At 45.5% G+C, this 25153-nt stretch overlaps 1 protein-coding gene across 1 annotated transcript in view; it reads right to left on the bottom strand.

Moving 5' to 3' along the window:
- The window catches only part of LOC119965257 (collagen alpha-1(XXIII) chain-like), a 241183-nt gene extending 221503 nt beyond the window's left edge, over nt 1–19680 (bottom strand). Inside the window, exons 1-3 of the mRNA XM_038795758.1 lie at nt 18821–19680; nt 16625–16957; nt 349–418 (exon numbers count right to left, since the gene is read on the bottom strand). Of these exons, the coding sequence (XP_038651686.1) occupies nt 349–418; nt 16625–16918 (364 nt within the window). The 5' untranslated portion in view covers nt 16919–16957; nt 18821–19680. The remainder of the gene's footprint in view (nt 1–348; nt 419–16624; nt 16958–18820) is intronic.
- Nucleotides 19681–25153: the final 5473 nt, after the last annotated feature.

The following is a 25153-nucleotide window of genomic DNA, read 5'->3' as shown; positions in this document are numbered from 1 at the left end:
ATTTTCCACGACAATCCTCACCACAAACTGCCCTAATATTGATTTTTCAACCACTTCCCTGAGGTATCAGTGGGAAGGCCCCCAAAATGGTAATGGACAACGAAAACCTGCTATGGATCTTCTTTTCCTCCGTTTTTGCCCCCAAATCTCACGTGTTTAGGAGCCACCTATTGGAAGGCACCTGCTGTACAGAGCAAATGACGGGTTGTGGAGAATTTTGAGAGATGGTGGAAACCTTGCTCTGCCACAACTACGTCTCAAGGAATATCAATCCACTTCAGACATATAAAAGGGATGTGTGGTAGTTTGAGGAAAAGTATCAAACGTAAATGCTACAAATGTACTCACCTGGCGGGCAGAGACATTCAGATGTAGCTTCTCTAACTGTCCTGATTTTTGCCACTCCGTCAGTTAATTCCTACAAAAATAAGGCAATTTATCAATAAGACAGCAAAATTCATTTTCAGTGATTATAACTTGTGGGGATCATATGAATATAGTGCTTAAATCACAACTTCCTGAATAAAATTGCCAAAGGTCTTGCTTTTTCACATTTGAATTTTAATGTGCTAATCAGTACCAGTTGGTTATGGCGATCAGTTCAAATGTCTTACACTATTTAGTTTAGGCCTGTTATTTATTATGTATTGTTTAGGCATCGGAAACCTTTTACACATCTCTTTGCACTTAATTTGCAGCTTAGTTATTCACCTTCACCTAGTTTTATTTACTACACAGTTTTTTTTTAATAAATGTTTTTTATTCAGTTTTCATGTTTTATATTGAACAAATTACAAATTGTTAGAGAGAGAGAAAAAAAAACACGCAAAAAGTAACATATATATTTACAGGTGAGCATCTTCGTAATAATAACTGTGGCCTCCCCCCTTTAGCCGGCATACATATTTTACATTCCCCAACATGGCCGAGGCACATGTTTATTGGCATTTATTTACAGTTTGGGCCTTAGCTAGCCATCAAACCCCCATAACGAACCCATAGACCCCCCCCCCCCCCCCCCCCCCCCCCCCGCCCGCAACCTTCCCCCGATTCCTATTTTACTACACAGTTGATCTGTCAGCATGGCAAAGCAACTGGGAGCAATGATAAAGTGGGAGAAATAGCAAGAATAAGTTTTAATGTGTAACAAATTCACAAGTACCAAGCCAGCACTTTAAGAGAATACTGTTCAGTGCTCAGTTGTAGGTATGCGGTATTGTTGAGCAGCCTGAGAAGCAAATGAAACAGCTGATGGGGTAAACTGTGTAAAATCAACTCAGTTGACATGTGGACACTCACCATCCATGTTTTAAAAGTTCAATCTGCAGCACATCAGGGTTTTACTTAGTTTATCGATCAGATTTTTAAATTGCTGGTTAGCAATGTTCCGCTTTTCACTGTACTCTTTAAACAGCTCGGCAGTGTTCCAATCATGGTTTTGTATAACTAAAATGTTTATGTTGGCTCAGATATCACAGTCAGTGACAATCTGAAAGCGCTTGCTTCTGATTTGAAGAAAGCTTCTATCTAACAAACGTAAAAATTGAAGAGTCATCAACACCTGCAATTATATATATTATATTATATTTATTATATTATATTACATGTTCAGCATAAGGACCATCATAGAAAGTAATGTCTAAGCAAAGAACAACAACTCTCTAATGTCGAAAAAGCAACTCAAAAGGCTTTGCAAAGGCTTACAAACAGATGCTAAGACAAAGCAGGAGCTAAAGGAAGTGTGACCAAAGGGTTGTTCAAAGAGGTGGGTTGTAAGGACCACCTTAAACAAAGTGGGATAAATGGAAAGGCAATTGTGTTTTGGCAATGAATTCCAGAGGGAAGGTCTGGACAGGTAGAAGTCATGGGCCACCAGTGAGGGAATAGAGAGTTATAGGGCTGTAGAAAGTAAGTGTGAGACCACAAGATGATTTAGCTTCTCAGGCATCTCTTTTCTGGGTGGGCTTCCTGACAGGTTTCTCTATTCTAGGGCCTTAGAACATAGAACATAGAACAGTACAGCACAGAACAGGCCCTTCGGCCCTCAATGTTGTGCCGAGCCATGATCACCCTACTCAAACCACGTATCCACCCTATACCTGTAACCCAACAACATAACCCAATTAACCTTACTTTTATTAGGACACTACGGGCAATTTAGCATGGCCAATCCACCTAACCCGCAGCACGGTAGCATGGTGGTTAGCATAAATGCTTCACAGCTCCAGGGTCCCAGGTTCGATTCCCGGCTGGGTCACTGTCTGTGCGGAGTCTGCACATCCTCCCCGTGTGTGCGTGGGTTTCCTCCGGGTGCTCCGGTTTCCTCCCACAGTCAAAGATGTGCGGGTTAGGTGGATTGGCCAGGCTAAATTGCCCTTAGTGTCCTAAAAAATAAGGTTATTGGGGGTTGTTGGGTTACGGGTATAGGTATACGTGGGCTTGAGTAGGGTGATCATTGCTCGGCACAACATCGAGGGCCGAAGGGCCTGTTCTGTGCTGTACTGTTCTAATTCTAAAAAAAAATCTTTGGACTGTGGGAGGAAACCGGAGCACCCGGAGGAAACCCACGCACACAGAGGGAGGACGTGCAGACTCCACACAGACAGTGACCCAGCCGGGAATCGAACCTGGGACCCTGGAGCTGTGAAGCATTTATGCTAACCACCATGCTACCCTGCTGCCTTCCTAATACGGATCTCTGGTGTGGTGGGATCCGTGAGCCCGCTCCTATTTAGGGCATCTCTGTGGCTGTCTCCCTATTGTTCTTGAAAATAGAGAAAAATGTGTCATTTGAAACATGGAAGTCTGGCAATATCTGATTTGAGAGGGTACAGGGAAAGATCCCACAAAAGTTTCATAGCAGCTTCAAAGAGCAGGGTTGTAAAATGCAGATTCTTGCTCACAAACAGGCTTAGCAAGCACACCGGTCTCATCTGGTAAGCTAAAACAATGGCTCACACCTTCATGGAATGTAACTATCTCAGGAAGCATCTGAAAAAGCATGGATGAGAGTTTCAATTGCATTAAGTGACGAATGTTTAAAACAGGCAAGTCTTTCAAGTCATAACCAAGTTAAATTTTAGCATACAGCTAAAAGCAAAGTTTCACACCTTAATTGAAATAAACTCTCTTAGTAAACAGCTGGAAAGGATGGAAGATGCCCAGTCGAATTTGGTGTCAATTTTAAAGTGTAAAATTCTATGAACATCAGGACAATTAAAAGAAAATTGGAGACGACCTGTCTACGAGAAACATCATTTAAGTCAAAATCAAAGGCAAAGTTATGAGCTGGGGACAATTGGAAAATTAAACGATTCGAAATCACAGAAATAAAAGTTAACTATTGAAACCAAAGCATTTTTTAATCAGATCTGAGAGGAGACGATATGCCCAAAATGAATAATTAGTTGTAGTAAGATGTTTACATCAAGATACTTTTAAACTATCAAAGTGAAACAAGCCCATTTACAATAAAGTCGTTAAAACTTAATAACTCTCAGAAAGAGAATATAAACCCAGGGAGCAGCAGCAACAAGCACAGAGGACAGAGGACACCAGCAACAGGAGAGAAGGGGAGGAGAACTCAGAGAGAGAGAGAGAGAGAGAGAGAGAGCTCGGTCATGGGAAAGACAAGGCAAGCAGCCGAGTTTAAACAGTTATACATCTAAGGAAGACTAGAATTTAAACAGGAGTCAGAGTCAGCTTAGAGATAGCTAGCAGAGCCAGCTCTCACAGCTCGGTGCATGGGAAGAACAGGACACAGCAACCGAGTTCACCAGCGAATACAACTCAAGAAGACCAGATTTTAAGAAGATCGATTGCCAAGGTGGGCCTGAAGCAACCAGCAGCAGCCAGAAGCAAGATCTTTTTTCCTTTCTGTAAAGAAAGTGTTTGCAGCTTTTAAAAGAAAAAATATAATAATAAAAATAACTTAACCTGAAAAAGTGGTTATTAGCTTACTTCACTTCCTTAATAACGCAGGACCCAGGACATCAATGCTATTAAGGGGTAAGTAGGTAAGTGGGCTGGTGGGGGTGGGCAGGTCTGGCACTGTGGGGGGAGGGGAGAGTGGCCCTCGGATGGACTTTGGGGGCAACTCCCTTAAGGGGTTACCCCTTTGGCCCACCACGAGGTCCAACACATCAGGGCCACGCTGGTAAATACCAGTAGTAACCTGCACCCACATGACTCCCAGCCCAGAGGACTGGAGAATCGCAAGGACACGGAGAATATGGTGCCCAGCCCCCTAAGTGGATTGAGACGTGTTTGCATCTATTTTATCCTCTCAATGACATGTGGGCACAAGCCCCAATCCCACCACCGGTCTCCCTATCTAGGGGGTCTCTGTGGGTGATCTCCCTATCTAGGGGATCTAGGTGAGGGAGCTCCCTATTTAGGGGGTCTCTGTGAGGGGTCCCCCTATTTAAGGGGTCTCTGTGGGGCTGGTCTCTCTATCTAGGGGATCTCTGTGGGTGTTTCTCTATTTAGGTGGCCTCTGGGGGGCTTGGGCTTGGATCCCGACTTTTCCCTGGACGTCCGATTTTCCGGCGCATCAGGAACCCAGCTACTGGCGGCGGACAATGGAGAAATTTGCCCTTTAGTGTGAAAGTGACAGAAGCATGAATGAGGATTTCATCCCTAATTGGGTTAAGGTATGGCAAAGGTGAGGATTGGTATCAAGTGGTCCTTAGGATGGAGAAGACTGAGGTCAGAATCACACTTCAGGTCAAAATATGTAGTGTGATACAATCTGAAAGGGAAACTGGGGAGAGATGGAGTTTGTGGCAGAAACCAAAACTAACGGCGTTACAAAGTTTATCTGGGAAAATTGCTGCTTTCCAAGACTAAAAGTTTTAGGGAAGCGGTCAGAAAATCTAAGGGCAGTGGAGGGATCAAGAGGGATGCAGATGAAGATGAGAAGGACCAAGGATGGATCTTTAGGAACTCTTGATAGGCATGGAAGGGAAAAGAAGCCATTCCTGGAGATTTCCCAGCTATAACCCAAATAGGGGCGATCCCAGTGAGATGATGGCAATGGAGGATAATGGTCTGTTCAGACTTGTCAATGATTCCAGGAGGACAGGAATGGTGTTACAACATTGTGGAAAAATAAATGTCTTTGTGGCTTTATTTGGAGTTATTTAGGTACTGTGGGAGGGTTGGGGCCCTGACTTATCGTGGTTCAAAAGGTAGATGCAAGAGGGGCTTAATTTAATTCAATCTTAATTGCAACCAGATTTTAAAAATGTAATTCCTTTCTGAGATTAGGTAATTTAAAGCAGCTGAGGGATGGAACCTGAAACTATATTGACTTTGGGCTAAATACCATGCAGGTAGCATATTTATCCACCGATCCTTATTCTTCCCAATAGCTCACTTCAGATACTCGCAGGGGAATGGCACAGGCTGCTCTACGATATTGTTCCTCCAAATACCCAGACAAATAAATGGGTGCAGGGAAAGGAACTGCTACGCAATATTTTAATATTTACTTTACGTTATTCAACCACAGCCTTCCCTTGTAATTTTTGTTACTTAACAGGATTTTTAATAAGCCTTGTTTAACGTTTATACTAAAGAACAGAAATTCCTTTGTTGCAATTTGAATAATTATCTCCAGGGTAAATGCAGTGTCCTGTGTGATACTGAAAAATGCAGGTCAATCACTGCCTGCTGAATTAACTGATCTCATTCAAGACAGCAGCAGGGCCAAAAAAACTAATGGGCCGAATTCTCCCATCTCGGACTGAGACCCGTGATGGTGGCAGGAACGTGGAGTGCTTCCCATTGCGCAGGTCGCCGGGAAACCACACCATATCTTCCTGCCCAACCTCATTAATTGTGCAACCGGGTGTTTTGCACCATATTTGATGGTGGAGCAAGCCTGAAGGCAAGTAGCCCGCCCCTGTAACCGGGCGCCATATTGGAAAGGCGTCCAACATCACTGACCCACTATTGAAGAATAAAGAGGGACCTCCTGAAAATGAAGATGCATCTCCCGGAGCACTCTGAAGCTTGAAGATGGAGCTCCTGAGAAAGAAGATGGATCTCCAGGAACATTCTGAGGCTAAAAGATGGACCTCCTCGATAACTCGGATTCTGGAAAATTCACCTGTAGATGCTTCCCGCCCGCTCCCACTGCTATGGTATTCCGGGGCCGAGGGTTGCTGGCTGCCTTCATTCCAAACTCCGGAATCACCCCCAGGCATTGTTCAGGTGAGTCCCAACATCTGCACACCACGTTATTCCAGATGTGTTTTACACCGGTGTGTTTTCACTCTTGCCTCGTGGATATTTGGGCAAGGGTGGAAGATTCTGGTCAGGCCTTCATCTGTATCAGTACACAGGTCAAATAAGGAGAAACCAGTTCAGGTTCCAAATCCTACTCACTCCTGTGTATAGGCAAGGTGGTAGGATTGGGCTCAACTGTGGTGCTTGTTGCAGTTACACTATCTAGATTCTCATGAAGATTTACCATTTGAGTGAGGTAGAGAGGAGTTTGTTCTTGCAAGCTGCAACCCCGCCAAAGGTTTCGCCTCCAGAAGTAGTGAGAGAAACACAGTAAAGAAATAAACAGCATCAAAACAGCTCTGAATAAGGGTCTGTTTTTATTTTATATTAGTATCAAAAAAGTACTTTTGTTAAGTACCAGACTGGCACTGTCATAATCACAGAATCATACTTATTAGGCAAGACTCCCACTGGCATGAAAGACAAACCAGGGGCGGAATTCTCCCCTACCCGGCGGGGCGGGGGGTCCCGGCGGGTCGGAGTGGCGTGAACCACTCCGGCATCGGGCCACCCGAAAGGTGCAGAATTCTCCGCACCTTTAGGGGCCAAGCCCTCACATTGAGGGTGGCGTGAGCCGGCTGGCGTGAACAGCCTTTGGCGCCACGCCAGCCGGGGCCGAAAGGGCTTCGCCGGCCGGCGTAAGCCCACGCATGCGCGGGAGCACAGCGGCTGCTGACCTTATACTGATGCATGTGCAGGGGAGGGGCTCTTTTCCACCTCCGCCATGGTGCGGGCGGAAGAAAAAGAGTGCCCCCATGGCGCAGGCCTGCCCGCCGATCGGTGGGCCCTGATCGCGGGCCAGGCCACCGTGGGGGCACCCCCTGGGGTCAGATCGCCCCGTGCCCCTCAGGACCCCAGAGCCGCCCGCACCGCCAATCCCGCCGGTCAGGTAGGTGGTTTAAACCAAGCCGGTGGGAGAGGCCTGTCAGCCGCGGGACTTCGGCCCATCGCAGGCTGGAGAATCGCCGCGGGGGGCCCGCCGACTGGTGCGGCGCGATTCCCACCCCCGCCGAATCTCGGGGGGCAGAGAATTCGGGACACGGCGGGGGCGGGATTGACGCCGGCCCTGGGCGACTCTCCGACCCCCCTAATTCCGCCCCAGAGCTGAGAGCACAGTAGCATTCAGTCGAGTGACAGTAACCTTGAGTATCCTCAACATGATTTTGGACCCCGGTGGGATCTCATGGCTTCTTGTCAAACATGGGCACGGTTAACTGCTATTCATTACCATCCCCATGCCAATTAGTACTCCTTCCATAGTGAACCCAAATTAGAGGATAGACTGAGGGCTACAAGGACATAGAATGCACTGTGGATTCAACATTCATCAGCAAGAATAGCACCATCGCTCACCAAGTTTTCTCAGTCTGTAAGACATGCCAGACAGAATTGGTTTTGATGAGAGAATAGTTTTTTTTTAAATTTAGAGTACCCAATTATTATTTTTTTTCCAATTAAGGGGCAGTTTAGTGTGGCTAATCCACCTAATCTGCACATCTTTTTAAAAAATAAATTTAGTGTACCCAATTATTTTTTTTCCAATTAAGGGGCAATTTAGAGTGTTCAATCCACCTAACCTGCACATCTTTGGGTTGTGGGAGCGAATCCCACGCAAACACGGGGAGAATGTGCAAACTCCACACGGACAGTGACCCAGAGCCAGGATCGAACCTGGGACCTTGAAACCTGTACATCTTTGGGTTGTGGGGGTGAAACCTACGCAGACATTTTAAAAATTAAATTTAGAGTACCCAATTATTTTTTTTTCCAATTAAGGGACTACTTAGTGTGGCCAATCCACCTAACCTGCACATCCTTGGGTTGTGGGGGTGAATCTCATGCAGACATGGGGAGAATGTGTAAACTCCACAACAGTGACCCAGTGCCGGGATTCGAACACGGGTCCTCAGCGCCGCAGTCCCAGTGCTAACCACTGCGCCACATGCCGTCCTTGTGAGGGAATAGTTAAGCTCATCATTACCAATTTACCTGTGTCAGATGTATTTGGCCATGACAGTAATGTTAGGGGTGGCTGCTCTTCAGTCCTTGTGCAGATCTTGACACCAAATTGAGGACACCCTGTGTTGTGTGACATCAGCGCTACGCTAACTGGGATTGATTGAGAACAGATCCTGCAGTCCAAAACTGCTCACCCAATGGGCCATCAACAGCTGCAGAACTGCATTTCAGAACCACATTGCCCAGCATATTCCTCAGAGAATAAATCAGAGAAACAATTAGGTTCAATGAAGGCGGACATTTCCGGCCTCCATGTGGGGACCTTTCTGGTAGGGGAGACGGCTCACCATTGGTCACTGACAGGACCTTCCGGCCATGCCGACGTCAATGGCCATTTGCATGTTGACTATGGGACCAGTAACTTTTATATTTCTCGCTGTGTGTTTAACATCCATCTGACCAGTTTGAGGGGATGCCGGTTGTTAATCAGAAATTAAAATGAAACTGGAAGATTAGCCTAGCTTGCCTAGAGGAATAATCTCCAGGGAAGAAATATCTCACTTTGAATAACAGTTCTTCGGTTAAAAGTTCCCAGGTTGAGAAAGGAAAATAACAGGAGTAAACACTTGGGAACTACAAATCACAGTGAACTGGTTCTGTCTACTTAAAGGACAGTGTGAGGTATATCTGTGAAATGTGTTTTCAGTTGTGCTAAAAGAAAAATAGGAATGTTCTTTTTGTTGATTGAAAGTATAAGTTGCCTTCAAAAACAGTGGGTGCAATTCTCCCAAAATATTTCTTGGTGTGGTCTCAGGCGGAAAATGAGGTGTGATTCCTACCGGGTGGATTAGTGCAACCCAGATCGCAATCCACCCTCAATTAGATATTTTATTAGGAGTCCGGGGTGATTTGCGCTGTGGGACCTGGAGAAGTCGGCAAGGCTGGATCTTCAGAGATCATGGCGCAGTTTTAAAAGGGCACCCAGATCTCAGAATAACCCTACAGCACCCCACCCTCTCCCTTTCGCTGGAAAGCCTCCCCCCATTCCACAAATCACTGGCAAGGCCCCCCCTCTAAGTGAGCAGCACTCTGCTATAGGTAGTCAAAACCTTCCCTTCAGTGTTCCACTCTAGGCCCCTCCCACTCCAGCCCCCCTCCCCCCCCACCCCGAGTCCCCCTTCAGGCCCCTCTTCTTGGCTGTGCTTGGTTGGCACTACCAGGGGGCAGCACTCAGACAGAGCACCTGGTCTTCTGAGGGAAGTCTTCAGGATAGAGGAAACTCCCCACAGAAAAAAATTGCAGTTAGAAACATCACCCGCTCTTTCTAGAAAGAAAAAGCTTCTATGAAAAAACTGTGGTTAGAAAATACACCTGCTCAGAAGAGGAGACACTTTGGAGTTAGTGGTCCGTAAAGAACTATAAAACGAACGCACTTATGCCTCCCTTGAAATTCCTAGACCTGTCAATTAAGAGACTTGTAAACTGTAATAGTCCGTGAAATTGACTGCAGACATTGCAGTTCAAAGCTTTTAGGCTTCTCAGCAAGCCCAGAGGCTTGAAAAAGTTAACGGGGAATGAAATTTAATGAGAAACAAAACATCAAAGTTTCCAACACATCAAAGGGAAGACGTTTACCTTCATTTGACAGATCATTAAAATTCACATGCAGGGTTAGAGTTTAAAGGACCCGGTTCAATGGTTGACAGCCTTGGTTGACTGTCTGTGGGGAGTTTTCCAGCAGGAAATCCCTCTAACTATGGCCTCAGATACTTGGCAATTGCAGTGTCAGATCATGCTCCGCATTGGGTGGATATGGTACTGGAGAAGGGGGTAGCACAGAGGCCGGGGTGGAAATTAGATGTGGGACTTTTGGGGGACTAAGTGTTCTGTGACAAAATTGAAAAGGTAATTAAGGAATATGTAGGTTTCAACTGTACGGGTGAGGTGTCGAAGGCAGTTGTCTGGGAGGCTCTAAAGACGGTGGTGAGGGGGGAGGTGATTTTGTTTAAGGCCAGGGTGGACCAAGAGGAGAGGTTGGAGCGGCAGAGGGTAATAGATGAGATGTTGGAGGTAGATAGGAGTTGTGCAGAAGATGGGGACCCAGCGAAGCTGGAAAAGAGGAAGGAACCACAGACGAGCTTTGACCGGCTATCTACCAGGAAGACGGTGCGCCAACTGAGACGAGCAAGGAGTGCAGTTTACGAACATGGAGATAAGGCTGATATGTTAGCAGGTCAGCTCCGGAGGGAAGTAGCAGCAAGAGAAATTGTTCAGGTGAGGGATAGGGCAGGGAAGTTGGTGGCGGTTCTGGATCTGATTAACAAGGTCTTTGAGGAATTTTATGAGAGGTTGTACAGGTCAGAGCCACCTGGGGGAGACCATGAGATGCAGGAATTTCTAGATGGGTTGGAGTACCTGAGGTTAGGGGAGGCGGGACAGGGCGACAGTAGAAAGAGCAATAGTGGAGCTGGAGATAATGGATGCGATTGGGAGAATGCAGCGGAGAAGGTGGCAGGGCCGGATGAGTTTCCGGTGGAATATTATAAAAAATTCAAGGATAAGCTGGCACCCCTGATGTTGGATATGTTTGAAGAGGCGATAGGGAAGGGGGTGTTGCCACAAACTTTGGAGCAGGCATCGATTTCCCTATTGCTAAAAAAAGATAAAGATCCAACAGAGTGCGAGTCGTAAACGCCCATATCACTTCTAAATGTGGATGCAAAAGTATTGGCGAAGGTACAGGCGGGTAGGCTGGAGGAGTACCTCCTGAAGGTGATAGGTGAAGATCAGATGGGCTTCGTGAGAGGGAGGCAGCTCTTTTCGAACTTTAGAAGGTATTGAACATCGTTATGGCACCGGCAGAGGGGAAGGAAACAGAGGTGGTTGTGGCATTGGACGCTGAGAAGGCATTTGACCGGGTACTTGATGGCAGTTCTGGAGCGGTTTGGGATTGGACCAAGATTTGTAAACTGGGTAAAGCTATTATATAAGGAGCCAAAGGCCAGTGTCCGCACAAACAACATCAGCTCAAGATACTTTTCTCTCCACCGTGGGACTAGGCGAAGATGTCTTATGTCCCCCCTGCTGTTTGCACTCGCAATTGAGCCATTGGCCATCACATTAAGAAGTTCGGAGGTGTGGAAAGGAATAGTTGGGGGGGGGGGGGGGGGGGGGGAATGGAGCATAGTGGGAGAAGAGTTGGGAGAGGATATGGAGGAGGGCTTCTGGTGTGAGGTGCTCCGGAGCATGAATGCTTCCACCTCGTGCGCGAGGTTGGGGCTGATACAGCTGAAGGTGGTATACAGAACACACCTCACGAGGGCGAGGATGACCCGATTCTTTGAAGGAGTAGAAGATGTGTGTGAACGTTGTTGGGGGAGGGGGACACTAATCACGTTCATATGTTTTGGTCCTGTCCAAAGCTAGAGGATTACTGGAAGGAGGTTTTTAGGGTAATTTCTAAAGTGGTGCGCGTGAAACCGGACCCCCGGGTGGCCATATTCGGGGTGTCGGACCAGCCAGGGTTGGAAACGGATGCGGAGGCAGATGTTGTAGCCTTCGCCTCATTGATCGCCCAAAGGCGGATCCTGATAGGATGAAGAGCAACCTCTCCACCCTGTGCCCTGACGTGGCGGGGGGACCTGTTGGAATTCTTGACTCTTGGGGTGGTTAAGTTTGAACTGAGGGGAAGGATGGAGGGGTTCTACAATTCATGGGCATTATTCATTATGCACTTTCAGGAACTGGATAACGTCGAACATTAGTTGCGGGGGGGGGGGGGGGGGGGGGGGAGGAGAGAGATAGAACGTCGAACATTAGTTGCGGGGGGGGGGGGGGGAGAGACAGTATACATTAATAGTGACTATGGGTAATCCCTGATTCCTTTTTGTCATTTGTTTGTGTGAAAATGCGGGCTAATGTTTGGGGTTTGGTGGGAGGATGGGATCGTTGTTATTGATATGGGGATTGACATATTTGTTACTGATTATTGTTTGTTGTTGGTGGGTGTAAACTTGGAAGAAAATGTGAAAAAGGAGGAGAATCAAAGATATTTTTTAAAAACTGCGGCCTCAGCAGAGAGAACCTCCCCAAGGCCAAAAAAGGCAAGGGCTGTTGGATAGCGGTATGTTTCACGGCGCTGCAGCCGCCAAGAAGCACCCTGCTAACTGCACCATTCAGTGGACTTTAACTGGAGTCCTACTCCAGTCAAAGTTAATCTTGCCCTATGAATTTATGATCAAGCAATTCTGGGGCCTAATATCCTAATCCTTTAGTATGCACTGTAAAGGTTGGACTGCAAATCAGTATTAGTCTTTCTAGTAAATATTTCTCAAAAATGTTTCATATTTCAAATATTTATTTTATCAGTTAAGGTTTCTCACTTAAAATAATATTTTATTTGTAACCTGGTATTAGAACTTCTTCAGCATGGTGCGCAACATCTTTAGCTCCACTTATCTATTCCCCTTTCTCGTATTCTATTTGACCATTAAAAAATTCTTATACTCACCTCCTTTTCCTATATTCGGGTTTGTATAATTACCCTTCATTTTTCTTTTTAGTTGAAAAAACTCATTCATTTTGCGGTTGCTTGTTTCGTTTTTTCGCCCTTAGGCATATATTTTGTATATTCATGTTATGGAAAGTTTCTTGTTTTAGTATTGGCATTAGACAATGCCAACTCTCTTTTCTCCATGGCAGCCTGAACTGTTGACTGCATACTGCCAGCATTTGACACCAGAAAACTGCTGACTGCATTATTTGATGTGTTTCATTGTAAACAAAAAGTGCAATATCAAAATTATTTTACTTGCTTTTCAGTTCCAATAATGTTTGTGTTGTGGTGAGAATAGAGGCGCCTTTGTGGTGTGCTGATAATCAGTTACCCATTGGAAACGTAGAAATTCTAGAGTGCAGCAGGAGGCCATTCAGCCGATTGAGTCTGTACCGACCGTCTGAAAGAGCGTCCCATTTCGGCACACACCCCCCGCCCTATCCCCATAACCCCAGCAAACCTGCACATCTTTGGACACTAAGGGGCAATTTATAGCATGGCCAGGCCACCTACCTGCACACCTTTGAACAGTGAGAGGAAACTCGCGGGGCACCTGGAGGAAACCCACGCAGACATGGGGAGAATGTGTAACTCCACAGATAGAAACCCAAGGCTGGAATCAAACCTGGGTCCCGGGCACTGTGATTTAGCAGTGCTAGCCACTATGCCACCGTACTGCCCACTGCATCTGAGGAGTGCTGTTGTTAAAAGTAGCTTCTAGTGAAAAGATTTCTGAGCTGAAGTGGTTCCAATATTGTTAATGTACCTGTTTGAATGAAATCTTAGGGCAGAATGTTCTCGCCCAATTGTGGTGGTGGTGTGTGTGTGTGTGTGCTGGGGCCGGGGGTGGGTGGGGGGGTTTGGTCGGGAGCGGTAGGGACCGTAAATTTTGCCCTTATTCACATAGCTGATGCTTAAAATTGTTTAAAATCCTCAGGTCTGAAAGATGCATTATGAGGAAAGAGACATGAACAGAGTCCTGCCTTAGGAATCTGTCAATTTCTGAACTTCTGGGATTGAGTCCATATTTATTATGCTCAGCAAATATCATCTGTTGTGTGTTGAATTCTGCTAGTTAAAAACAGATGAGGTCTCACCATAATTCCCATGTAATACTTTGTATTTCATTAAATACCTAACTATCTCTAATGAGTATATTTGATACATATGTCAATTAGAGTACATTGTGAGGTTTTAGTGCATTTGGTTCCAAAAACATTCTTCACTTTATAAATACAAAGTCTTCAGTAATTTCAAACAAATGGTTTTTAACTGAGGGAACATTTGAAACTATCAACTAAAAGTTATTTCCCAGAAAATGTGGTGGTTTGAATTAACTAATGCTTTTTTTCTGAAGAACAATATTATCCTGATTACTGTATTGGGATTTGACACATATTTGCCAAGACTTGGCACCACATTACACAGTATTACATAGTATTTACGCACAGGGCATTCAACTCAACAGATTTATGACCCTGGTATGTTCTACATGAATATTCTCCCAGCTTATTTCCTATCACTCCATCAACGTACCCTTCTATTCCTTTCCCCCCATATACATGTTTAGATTCCCCTTGCATGCTCTGTGCTCATCTTTTCAATCATTCCATGTTGTGACAAGCTCCACAATCTAAATCACTCTCAGAGCAAAAACTTTTCTTCTGAATCCCTTACTGGATGTATTAGTGGCCATCTTATCCTTCTGGCCTCGAGTTCTGGACTACCCACAATAGGAAACATTGAGGATCAAATGGATCAGCTCAGCAACCCAAAATGGACTTGTACCCAATTGACTGCTGATTTTTCAACGTGGCTGTTTTTGATTCCCATCAACTTGGAAAATATTGCCAAGATTTTTAAATAAAACCAAGTAAAAGTGAAAGTGAGACAAGGATACAAAAATCCAACAAGAGTTTGAACTACCATTCTGTGACCTTCAGTGGAAGATCAGGGTTGCTGTTTCACCCCACTTTGTTACATTTGTCCTCTAGAATCCCTTCAAAATTTTAAAGACCTTTATTGGCTCGTCCTCTCAGCCTTCTGTTTTCTAGCGCAAAGTGCTCCAAATTGTTCAGTCTTTTCTGATAATTGCAATCTTTCAGTTTTGATATGGTATTTGTATTTCATTTGAGCACCTTGTACCAAGCTTCTTTTGACAGCACCTGCCAATCCCACAACCTCTATCATCGAAAAGGACCAGAGCAGATGCATAGGAACACCACCACTCCGGGTCACACACAATTCTGACTGGGAAACACATCACTGTACCTTCACTATTGCTGAATCAAAATCCTGGAACTCTCCCTAACAACACTGTGGGTGTAGCTGTACCAAATGGGCTGAATGACAGCTTACCACCTTCTCAGGGGCAACATGCCAAGAATGAATTAAAAAGTAAACCCTTTTTCAATATGGAAACCAGAACTGGACAGTTACTCAAATCTGGTCTCACCAAAATTCTACTCAAGCCGAACAGAACCTCAGATTTTATTACTCCAGAAATTAACAAAATTGTCATTTTGTATCACTTTGCTAACCTGCCTTGCTAATTCTACTGATTTGTGAATCACTTCCCCAGGGTACTTTGTTTCATCACCCCATTTAGATTCTTACTTTCCAAAGTTTAAGTGTCCTCTATTCCCCCCTCCCCCTCCGGCAAAATGCATTACTTCATGCTTATCTACTTTGAAATTAATTTTCCATTTACACGGCCGTTCTGCAAATTTATTAACATCTTTTTGTTGTCGTTCCAGTCTTCCTCAGTATTAACTGTATTCCCAAATCTGGACATTATACTACCAATTAGAGACTAAGCTACCAGGTTGAGATGTGGTAGATTTAAAACTGACAAAAGGAGGAACTACTTCTCGGTGAATTTGTGGAACTCGCGCCCCATAGTGGTGGATGCGGAATCATTAAATTGTTTCAAGAAGGAGGTAAATATATTTCTTAATTAAAAAGGGTTAAAGGGATATGGGGGACAGGCAGGGAGGTGGATTTGAGACCAGGAAGAAATCAGCCATGATCTGTTTGTATGGCACAGCAGGCTCCGAGGGCTGAATTGCCTGCTTCTGCTCCCAATACCGATGTACACATTCCCAAGTCTGAATCATTTACAGAAATGCCGAACAACATTGGTCCCAGCACCCAGCCTGTGGGATACCACATCCCACCTTTCACCAGTCTGAATAAATAGTCTTGAACTATAGTCCCTGTTTTGTAGCTGATGTGCTATCCATTTGCCACTTGCTCCTCACCTCTACATGCTGGGACCTTCGTCACCAGCCTGCTATGACTGGAAAAGTAATCGTTTGTTTTCATAAGATAGCAAATGATGACGGTTAGTTTCCTCCTCATCTAGATGCTGTAAAATGTCAATGTGTTTGCTAATAATGCTTTCTGGGGAATGATTAAGCGAAATGCAGATTGAAACAAAGAATAAAAGTGGAAAATTCACGTTTGTTTATTTTAAATATTCAGTCTTACATTTTGTTGTGAGTTATTTTCAGATAATGAAAATTGCTGCGCGAATTAGATACAAATGCGATTGTCACAGTATTGGCACTTAACCAGGTTAGCATTGCAAAGGCAACAGGTACAAGGACGAACTCAGCACGTGTTTTTGTTTTCAATTTGCGGTCAATAGAAAGCACTGGGCAATGGGTATCAATTTGAAATGTAATCGACGTGCAAAGGTAACAGGGTACAAAACAGAACATTATGGAAATTAGTTATTTTATGGCTGTAAGATTTAAGTCCCAGTTACCAACTATGTCTGCTACACGGTCAGTTGCATTTCATGCATTAGTCATTTACCTTTTGAAGTCGGTCCATTCTCTTTTGCAGCACGGGCAATAAAGTTGCATCGTCCCATAAAAACTCCCCTATCGCTTGCGGTGAAATGCTTCCCTTCTGGTCTTCCAGCAGCTTTACCCTATCTTGCAGCACCGCCGTTTTGACATTGAGCAGCAGGCAATACACAACAGAAGTGATTGATAACAGCAAGCTGATTACTGTGGGCAGCGTCCTGAGGTACTCCAAAGGGGTTGACGTTGTCATCATCTCCTTCTTACTTTGCCCAGTCTTGGGCGGCTGATAGTTCTTGCCCATCTCTCAGCACCAATTGCAAAAGTCAAAACCAAACAAATTCTGTTGGGGGGGAGGGGGGGGGACCCCAATCAGAGGTAGAAATAATTTTGCAAAATTATAGTTTTCTGACACCCTGTGCAACTTTCTCAGGGACACTGTTTTGAGGTTGTTTGATCGCCTGCCCCTGGTTTTGCTGCGGACTGGGGATTCCCTCTGCTCATTGAATCCAAATGTGGTCTTGTTTGAAACAGAAGGTTTGGAAAGTGCGAGTCAAGTCCTGACAGTAGACGACACGCCCGCCATCAGCCAATGTTTGGGAGAAATGCTGCGACCGATTACCCACCTCTCAGTCCCTCTGGCCAGATTTAGCATACTTACTGGCGCAAAGCCAACTCCCAGAACTTGAACCGTTACCACGCCCACATGGCACAAACCGGGGAACCGCATGAAAAAACCCATCCCAGTTGGAGAAACGTGAACAACTTTATTGTGGAAAGCAGGACAGAAAACAGTGCGCGAAGTGAGGTGATTCACAAGCACCATAAACTGCGGAGCCCAAAGTCTATTTTATTGTCCCAAGTAAAGGCAACACAAATGATTAACGGTTGAGAGGTTGCAACATTCCGAAAATCACCAGAATACAGAACATTTCTCACATTGCGATTGAATTAATTAAATTGACAGCGATTAAAATAAAGGAGCTTTGCGGGCTTCGGCTGTATGAGTCTCTGGGTATGTTCAATTATTTATTTGTACCACCGCATACTCAGTAATAAACTCCCCAGTAGTGAGTCGCTTCAATGCTGATTTAAGCGGCACCCAGAGCTGGATGGAACTCAATGTACTTGGAGGGATTTGCTCTCCCGCTTGTTTGATGTCCCTCTGGCTCTCTCTAGCGGCCAGTCGGTGAGCGCCAAGAGAGACGTTTTACGCTGTACTGTCCACAAGAACACACAGCAGTCAGTCAGTGTCTCCGGGAGAGCACAGGGGAGGTAAAGTTACCGTCAATTCATCTTGTTTTCTCTCCATAGACACTCGTATGTCTGCTGAACATTTTGGGCATTTCCTGCTTTTTCCTTCTGATTCCCAGGGTGAGTATTGTGGAGCATTGTAGAGGGTGAGAGTGCATGTGGGGTATTGTAGAGGGTGTGTCGAATATTGTCGAGAATGCGTGTGGGGTGGTGAGGGTGGGGTGGTGAGGGTATGTGTCGAGTATTGAGGGTGGGAGTGTGCATGGGTTATTATAAAAGCTGAGTGTGTGGAATATTGGAAATGGTTGGTGATGGGTTATGTTGTGAAGGGAGAGGGTTGTGAAGATGAAACTGAGCGTGCAGTGGTAGAAAAGGATGAGGCACTTGGGAAAAGTGGTTTCACAGTGACTCATGAGAAATTGAAGAAACTGTGAGATTAGAGTAAGAGGCATATGTTGTTGCCAAAAGAGTAATAAACCTGAAGGTTTGGAGAGTTTTACAACTCCTAGTTTCACTACAGGGTGGAAAAAGGCCACTCAGGCCACCAAGTAGACTCTGACCCTCTGAAAGAGCACCTACTTAGGTCCACTCCCCCACCCTATTCTGTAACCCCATTACCCACCTAACCTTTTGGACATTAAGGGTCAATTTATCATAGCCAATCCATCTAACCTGCACATCTTTGGACCATGGGAGGAAACCGGAGCACCCGGAGGAAATCCACGCACACACGGGGAGGATGTGCAGACTCCGCACAGACAGTGACCCAAGCCGGAATCGAACCTGGGACCCTGGAGCATGGGACCCTATCCACAATGCTACCACGATGCCCACAATTGCCAAGTTCCAATTCCCACTCTGGCTGTGTCTTCTTCACCTGCGCAAAACTTACTGAGATTGGATTGCCAATCCACTATTTACTTACGCTACACCGAAGCTCCACATTTCTTACCCAGACGTCCGACTTGGACTTGCTGAGAAATTGAGGATACCTGCTCCTGGGGCTATCCCTTCTCGCGTAGAATCATCAGGGTAAATCAAACGATGCTCCTCCCTTTCTACGGCAAACGTACCAGAATACCGCAGCTAAAATGTCCTAGACACTTTGACAACCTGGGAAAGAAGTTAAGTGGGTGAGGAGATAGGGTGATCAGGGATGTATTCAGGTGATTTTGGGAGGGAGGGGGGTGGGTGGTAGCAAGTAATGGAGTCGAGGTGTGGTCTTCTGCTGAAGAGTTGGGGGGTGGTCAGGAGGGAAGGGTGATAATCAAGGACTGGTGGTGGGGAGGGCAGTAAGGAAGGAGAGAAAGGAAAGAGATTGGTGATCAGGCTGGTTCAGGTTCAGTAATCAAGGGGTTGGGAGGCTAGTTGGATGATCCAGTGGGAGGTTGCAAATCAGTACAATAGTTACAAGGGTCAGTTAACTGGCTCATGTGCAGTGATGCCAACAACATGGGTTCAATTCCCATACTGGCTGAGCTGGTTGTTTGTGGACTAAGTATTGTTGAATACAGCGAGAGAACTTCCTTGCTCCTCTTTTGAATAGTGTGATGGGATCTTTTATCTCCATTTTGGTTTATTTATATTATCTGAAAGGTAGCACCTGACAATGCAGCGCTCCTCAACACTTCATTTAAATGGCAGCTTACATTTTGTGCTTCTATCTTTGGAGTTAGACTTTAACACACAGCCTTCTAATGAGGTCAAAGTGCTATCACGGAGCCAAAGCTGTATGCAATTCTCATTGCCATAATTCAAGAAGGACAGAAATTAATTTGAAAAGATGAAGATTAAAGATTGAATTAGAACCATTCTAATTGTAAAGGGGGTAAGCACTGAACACAATCAGAGGTTTAAATTCTGAAGTCTAAAGAGGTTAAGAAATGGAGTATCAAAGTATAAAGTACTAAATTATATGTAGATTGTCAGTGGAAATGAATGAAATTTAAACTTAAATGTATATTTTTTTAAAATTTAGAGTACCCAATTTTTTTTTACAATTAAGTGTAGCCAATTCACCTACCCTGCACATCTTTGACTTGCATGGGTGGGACCCATGCAGAAACCCGGCGTCAGGATCAAACCCGGGTCCTCGGCCCCGTGAGGCAGCAGTGCTAACCACTGTGCCACTGTGTTGCCCTTACTTAAAAATTTAAATTATCTTTAAAAATGAAATTTTATTAAAGGCAGTGAGGAGACAGGAGACCGAATGAGTAGTGAATTAGGTTCATGTGTGATTTTGGTGAACATGGGAAAGAGGTGCTTTAAAGTAAGGCTTATTGCAACTTGTAAAGTGTGTTAAGTATTAGTTGGGCTTGGTCGTCTGGGAGGCTCTAAAGGCGGTGGTGAGGGGATTTCGTTTAAGGCCAGGGTGGACAAAGAGGAGAGGTTGGAGCGGCAGAGGCTAATAGACGTTGGAGGTAGATGGGAGTTATACAGAGGATGGGGACCCAGCAAAGCTGGAAAAAGGGGAAGGAACGACAGGCAAGCTTTGACCGACTACCTACCAGGAAGGCAGTGGGCCAACTGAGACGAGCAAGGAGTGCAGTTTACGAACGTGGAGATAAGGCTGATATGGTAGCAGGTCAGCTCCGGAGGGAAGCAGCGGCAAGGGAAATTGTTCAGGTGAGGGATAGGGCAGGGAATTTGGTGGTGGCTCCAGATCTGATTAACAAGCTTTTTGAGGAATTTTATGAGAGGTTGTACAGGTCAGAGCCACCTGGGGGAGACGACAAGATGCAGGAATTTCTAGATGTGTTGGAGTACCCGAGGTTAAGGGAGGGGTCAGGGCTACATTAGAAGGAGCGATAGTGGAGCAGGAGATAAAGGATGCAATTGGGAGGATGCAGTCGGGGAAGGTGGCAGGGCCAAATGGGTTTCCGGTGGAATATTATAAATATAATTCAAGGATAAGCTGGCACCCCTGATGAGGGGGATTTTTGAAGAGGCGATAGGGAAGGGGGTGTTGCCACAAACCTTGGGGCAGGCATAGATTTCACTGTTGCTAAAAAAAGTGCGGGTCGTATAGGCCCATATCACTTCTGAATGTGGACGTAAAAGTATTGGCAAAGGTACTGGTGGGTAGGCTGGAGGAGTGCCTCCCAAAGGTGATAGGTGAAGATCAGACGGGGTTCGCGAGAGGGAGGCAGCTCTTTTCAAGCATTAGAAGGGTATTGAACATCATTATGGGACGCCGCGGCGGAAGGGAAGGAAACAGAGGTGATTGTGGCATTGGATGTCGAGGAGTTCGACCGGGTAGAATGTGGGTATTTGATGGCAGTTCTGGAGCGATTTGGGATCGGACCAAGATTTGTGAATTGGGTAAAGCTACTATATAAGGAGTCGAGGGCGAGTGTCCGCACAAACAACATCAGCTCAAGATACTTTTCTCTTCACCGTGGGACTAGGCAGGGATGTCCTATATCCCCCACCCTGCTGTTTGCACTCGCGATTGAGCCGTTGGCCATCGCATTAAGGAGTTCAGGGGTATGGAAATAAATATTGCGGGGGGGGGGGGGGGGGGGGGGGGGGAGAAATAGAGCATAGGAACGTCCTTGTATGCCAATGGCTAGCTGTTATACGTGTCGGAACCGAGTGTGTTGATAGGGAGAATATTGGAGCTGCTTCGAGTGTTTGGGTCTTTCTCGGGGTACAAGCTGAACCTAGACAAGAGTGAGTATTTTGTGGTGTCTCGGCCAGGGGTGGGGGAGCTGCCATTCCGTAGGGCAGGGACTCACTTTAGGTATGTGGGGGTGAGGTTGCCCAGGAATGGGGGAGGCTTCGCAGGTACATCTCTAGTTTGGTAGGGAGAGTGAAAGCCGACCTGGCAAGGTGGGATGGTCTCCCTCTGTCACTGGCGGGTCAGGTACAGGCAGTTAAAATGAATGTGTTGCCACAATTTGCTTATTTTTCGATGCCTACCAATTTTCCTGCCAAAGGCTTTTTTCAGGGAAATTGAGGGAAGGATTACCTCGTTCATATGGGGATGGAAGGTGGCCAGAGTGCGAAAGGTGCTGCTACAGAGGGGAAGGCAGGCAGGGGTTTGGGTCTCCCAAACCTGATGTATTACTACTGGGCAGCGATTGTGGAGAAGGTGCAGAGCTGGGCCAAAGGGGTTGATTCCCAGTGGGTCAGAATGGAGGAGAGTTTGTGCAGGGGGTCGGGACTGAAAGCAATAGCAACAGCGCCGCTCCAGATAGCTCCGGGGAAATACTCAGGGAGTCCAATAATAATAGCTTTATTGAAAATCTGGAGGCAGTTTCGCCAACTTCGGGTTGGGGGCAGGGTCAAGGGAAATGCCGATTCGGGGGAACCACAGATTTGAGCCAGGGAGGTGGGATGGAAATTTCCAGAAGTAAGAGAAGGGGATTAAGCTCCTAAAGATTTGTTTCTTAGGGGTCGGTTTGCAGGATTGAAGGAGCTAGAAGCGAAGTATGGGCTGGAGCAGGGAGAAATGTTTAGATACATGCAGGTTCGGGATTTTGGCAGAAAAGAGATAGTTTCCCCGGAGGAACCGGCCTCCACATTGCTGGAGGAGGTGCTGACGACAAGAGGACTGGAGAAGGGGGTAGTACGCGGCTATTTTGGAAGAGGATAAGGCACCACTGGAAGGGATCAAAGCAAAGTGGAAGAGTTGGGAGAGGTTATAGAAGAGGGGGTCTGGTGTGAGGTGCTCCGGAGAGTAAATGCCACCATCTCATGTGCGAGGTTGGGGCTGATACAGCTGAAGATGGTATACAGAGCACACCTCACGAGGATGAGCCGATTCTTTGAAGGAGTAGATGTGTGCGTGTTGTTGGGGGGGTGGCGCTAATCACCTTTATATGTTTTGGTCCTGTCCAAAGCTAGAGGATTACTGGACGGAGATTTTTAAGGTAATCTCCAAGGTGGTGCATGTGAAACTGGACCCGGGTCCCCGGGAGGCCATATTCGGGATGTCGGATCAGCCAGGGTTGGAAACCGGTGCGGAGGCAGATATCGTAGCCCTCGCTTCGGTGATCACCCAAAGGCGGATCCTGTTGGGATGGAGAGCAGCCTCTCCACCGTGTGCCCTGGCGTGGTGGGGGGACCTGTTGGAATTCTTGACTCTTGAGAAGGTTGAACGGAGGGGTTCTACAAGTCGTGGGTATTATTTATTATGCACTTTCAAGAACTGGATAACATTGAACATTAGTTGGGGTGGGGATGGGTGGGAGTGTTGTGGGGAGGGGGGCTGTGTATATTAAGGATGACTATGGTTAATTCCTGATCCCTTTTTGTCAGTTGTTTATGTAAACATGCAGGCATATGTTGGGGGGTTGGTGGGAGGATGGGATCGTTGTTATTGTTATGGGTATGACATATTTGTTGCTGATTATGGTTTATTGGTGGGTGTAAATTGGGGGAAAATGTGAAAAAGGAGAATAAAAATATATTTTTAAAAAACATCGAACATTAGTTGGAGGGGGTGGGTGGGAGGGTTGTGGGAGGGGGGGGGGGGCATTGGTGTTAATGGTGGCTATGGGTGATTCCAGATTCCTTTTTGGCATTTGTTTATGTGAACATGTGGGCAAATGTTTTGGGTTTGGTGGGAGGATGGGATTGTTGTTATTGACATTGGGTTTGACATATTTGTTACTGATTATTTATTGTTGGGTGTAAATTTAGGAGAAAATGTGAAAAAGGAGAATAAAGAAATATTTTTTAAAAAATTATTAGTTGGATTTATCAATACGATTAAGGTTTATGAAAGTATGGTAAAATTAACGGAAGTGAGGTTAAGACATGGATGGGCAGCTCAGTCGTGTCGAAACTGACCTGAAGTATGTGGAGTCATGACAAGGGGTTGGTTTGCTCAGTTTGTGGATTCATGATGGGGAGAGACGCCAACAATGCAGATTCAATTCCTGTACTAGCTGCTGTTATTCATGAAGGCTTTGCCTTCTCAACCTTGCCCGAGGTGTGGCAACTCAGGTTAAATCACCACCAGTCAGCTCTCAAAGGGAAGAGCAGCTTATGGTCCTCTGGGAAGGACCATCTGGCATCGGCCCAGGCACCAAGTTGTGTCTCCACATTGAAGATACCCTCAGTGTTGTGTGGCATTACCACGCTGCTAAATGAGAGTTTGAACAGATCTAGCAACTCAAGACTGGGCATCCACGAGACTCTGTAGGCCATCAGCAGCAACAGAATTGCACTCAACCATAATTTGTAACCTCATGGCCTGGTATATCCCCCACTCTACCATTAGTACTAAGCCAGGGGATCTCCTGGTTCAATGAACAGCGTAGGAGGGCATTCCAGGAGCAACACCTGGTACTCCTAAAAATGAGGTGTTAACCAGGTGAAGCTACAACTCAGGGCCGCTAAGCTATTCCACAAACAATTGATCAGATCTAAACTCCGCAGTTATGCCATCCAGTCCTAAATGATGGACAGTTAAAGAAACTTGGAGAAGGCTCCATAAATAATCCCCATTCTTGATGATCTCAGCACATCAGTGCAAAAGACAAGAGTGAAGCATTCACAACAATCTTCAGCCAGAAATGCCAGTCCCCAGCATCACAGATGTCAGTCTTCAGCCAATTAGATTCACCCAATGTGATATCAAGAAACCACTGAAAGCACTGGAAGCAATGGGCCCTGACAATATTCTGGCAATAACACTTTAGACTTGTGCTCTCGAACTTACCATGCACCTCTAATCAAACTGTTCTGAACATAGCTACAAAACCGGCACCCACCGGATATGTAAAATATTGTTCATCTGGACTTGAAACGTTAACTCACTTCTCTCTCCACAAATGTTACGACTGTCCAGCATTTTGTTTTTGTTGGGAGCTTATTTACTGGGTTACATACAGTAGGTGCTTGAACATACAAGATTCTCATTTGGAAGTTATCAACTGAGCCAATCACGAGGACAGGTTTTGCAATGTACATGATATTAGCAGGCTCATTGACTTACACTGTCTTAGGACAATCTAAATGGTCAGGTGTGAAAATTCAGCAGCATGCATAAATATTTGCATGGCTATCTGCTGGTTACAAAAAACTTATTGGAAAGTTCTGAGGTTTTGTTCATTATTTACAATTATATATTTTTTTTAAATCACCCAGCTTCCATTTAAATTCAGTTTCCACCTAATGGAATGTTGAAGATATAATATATATATTAAATAAACCCATCTGATAGACTAAGACTATTATCTGTCTGATCACTGGAACTAACTTGTGAGCATTTCTGCCCTATTAATACCCAACTCATTTCTGTGAACATAAACAAGTTCTCATTTCATACAACATA

The sequence above is a fragment of the Scyliorhinus canicula genome, chromosome 4 (genome assembly GCF_902713615.1).
Source record: "Scyliorhinus canicula chromosome 4, sScyCan1.1, whole genome shotgun sequence".
In the NCBI taxonomy this organism is placed as follows: Eukaryota; Metazoa; Chordata; class Chondrichthyes; order Carcharhiniformes; family Scyliorhinidae; genus Scyliorhinus; species Scyliorhinus canicula.
This window is presented reverse-complemented; position numbering and strand designations above follow the sequence as displayed.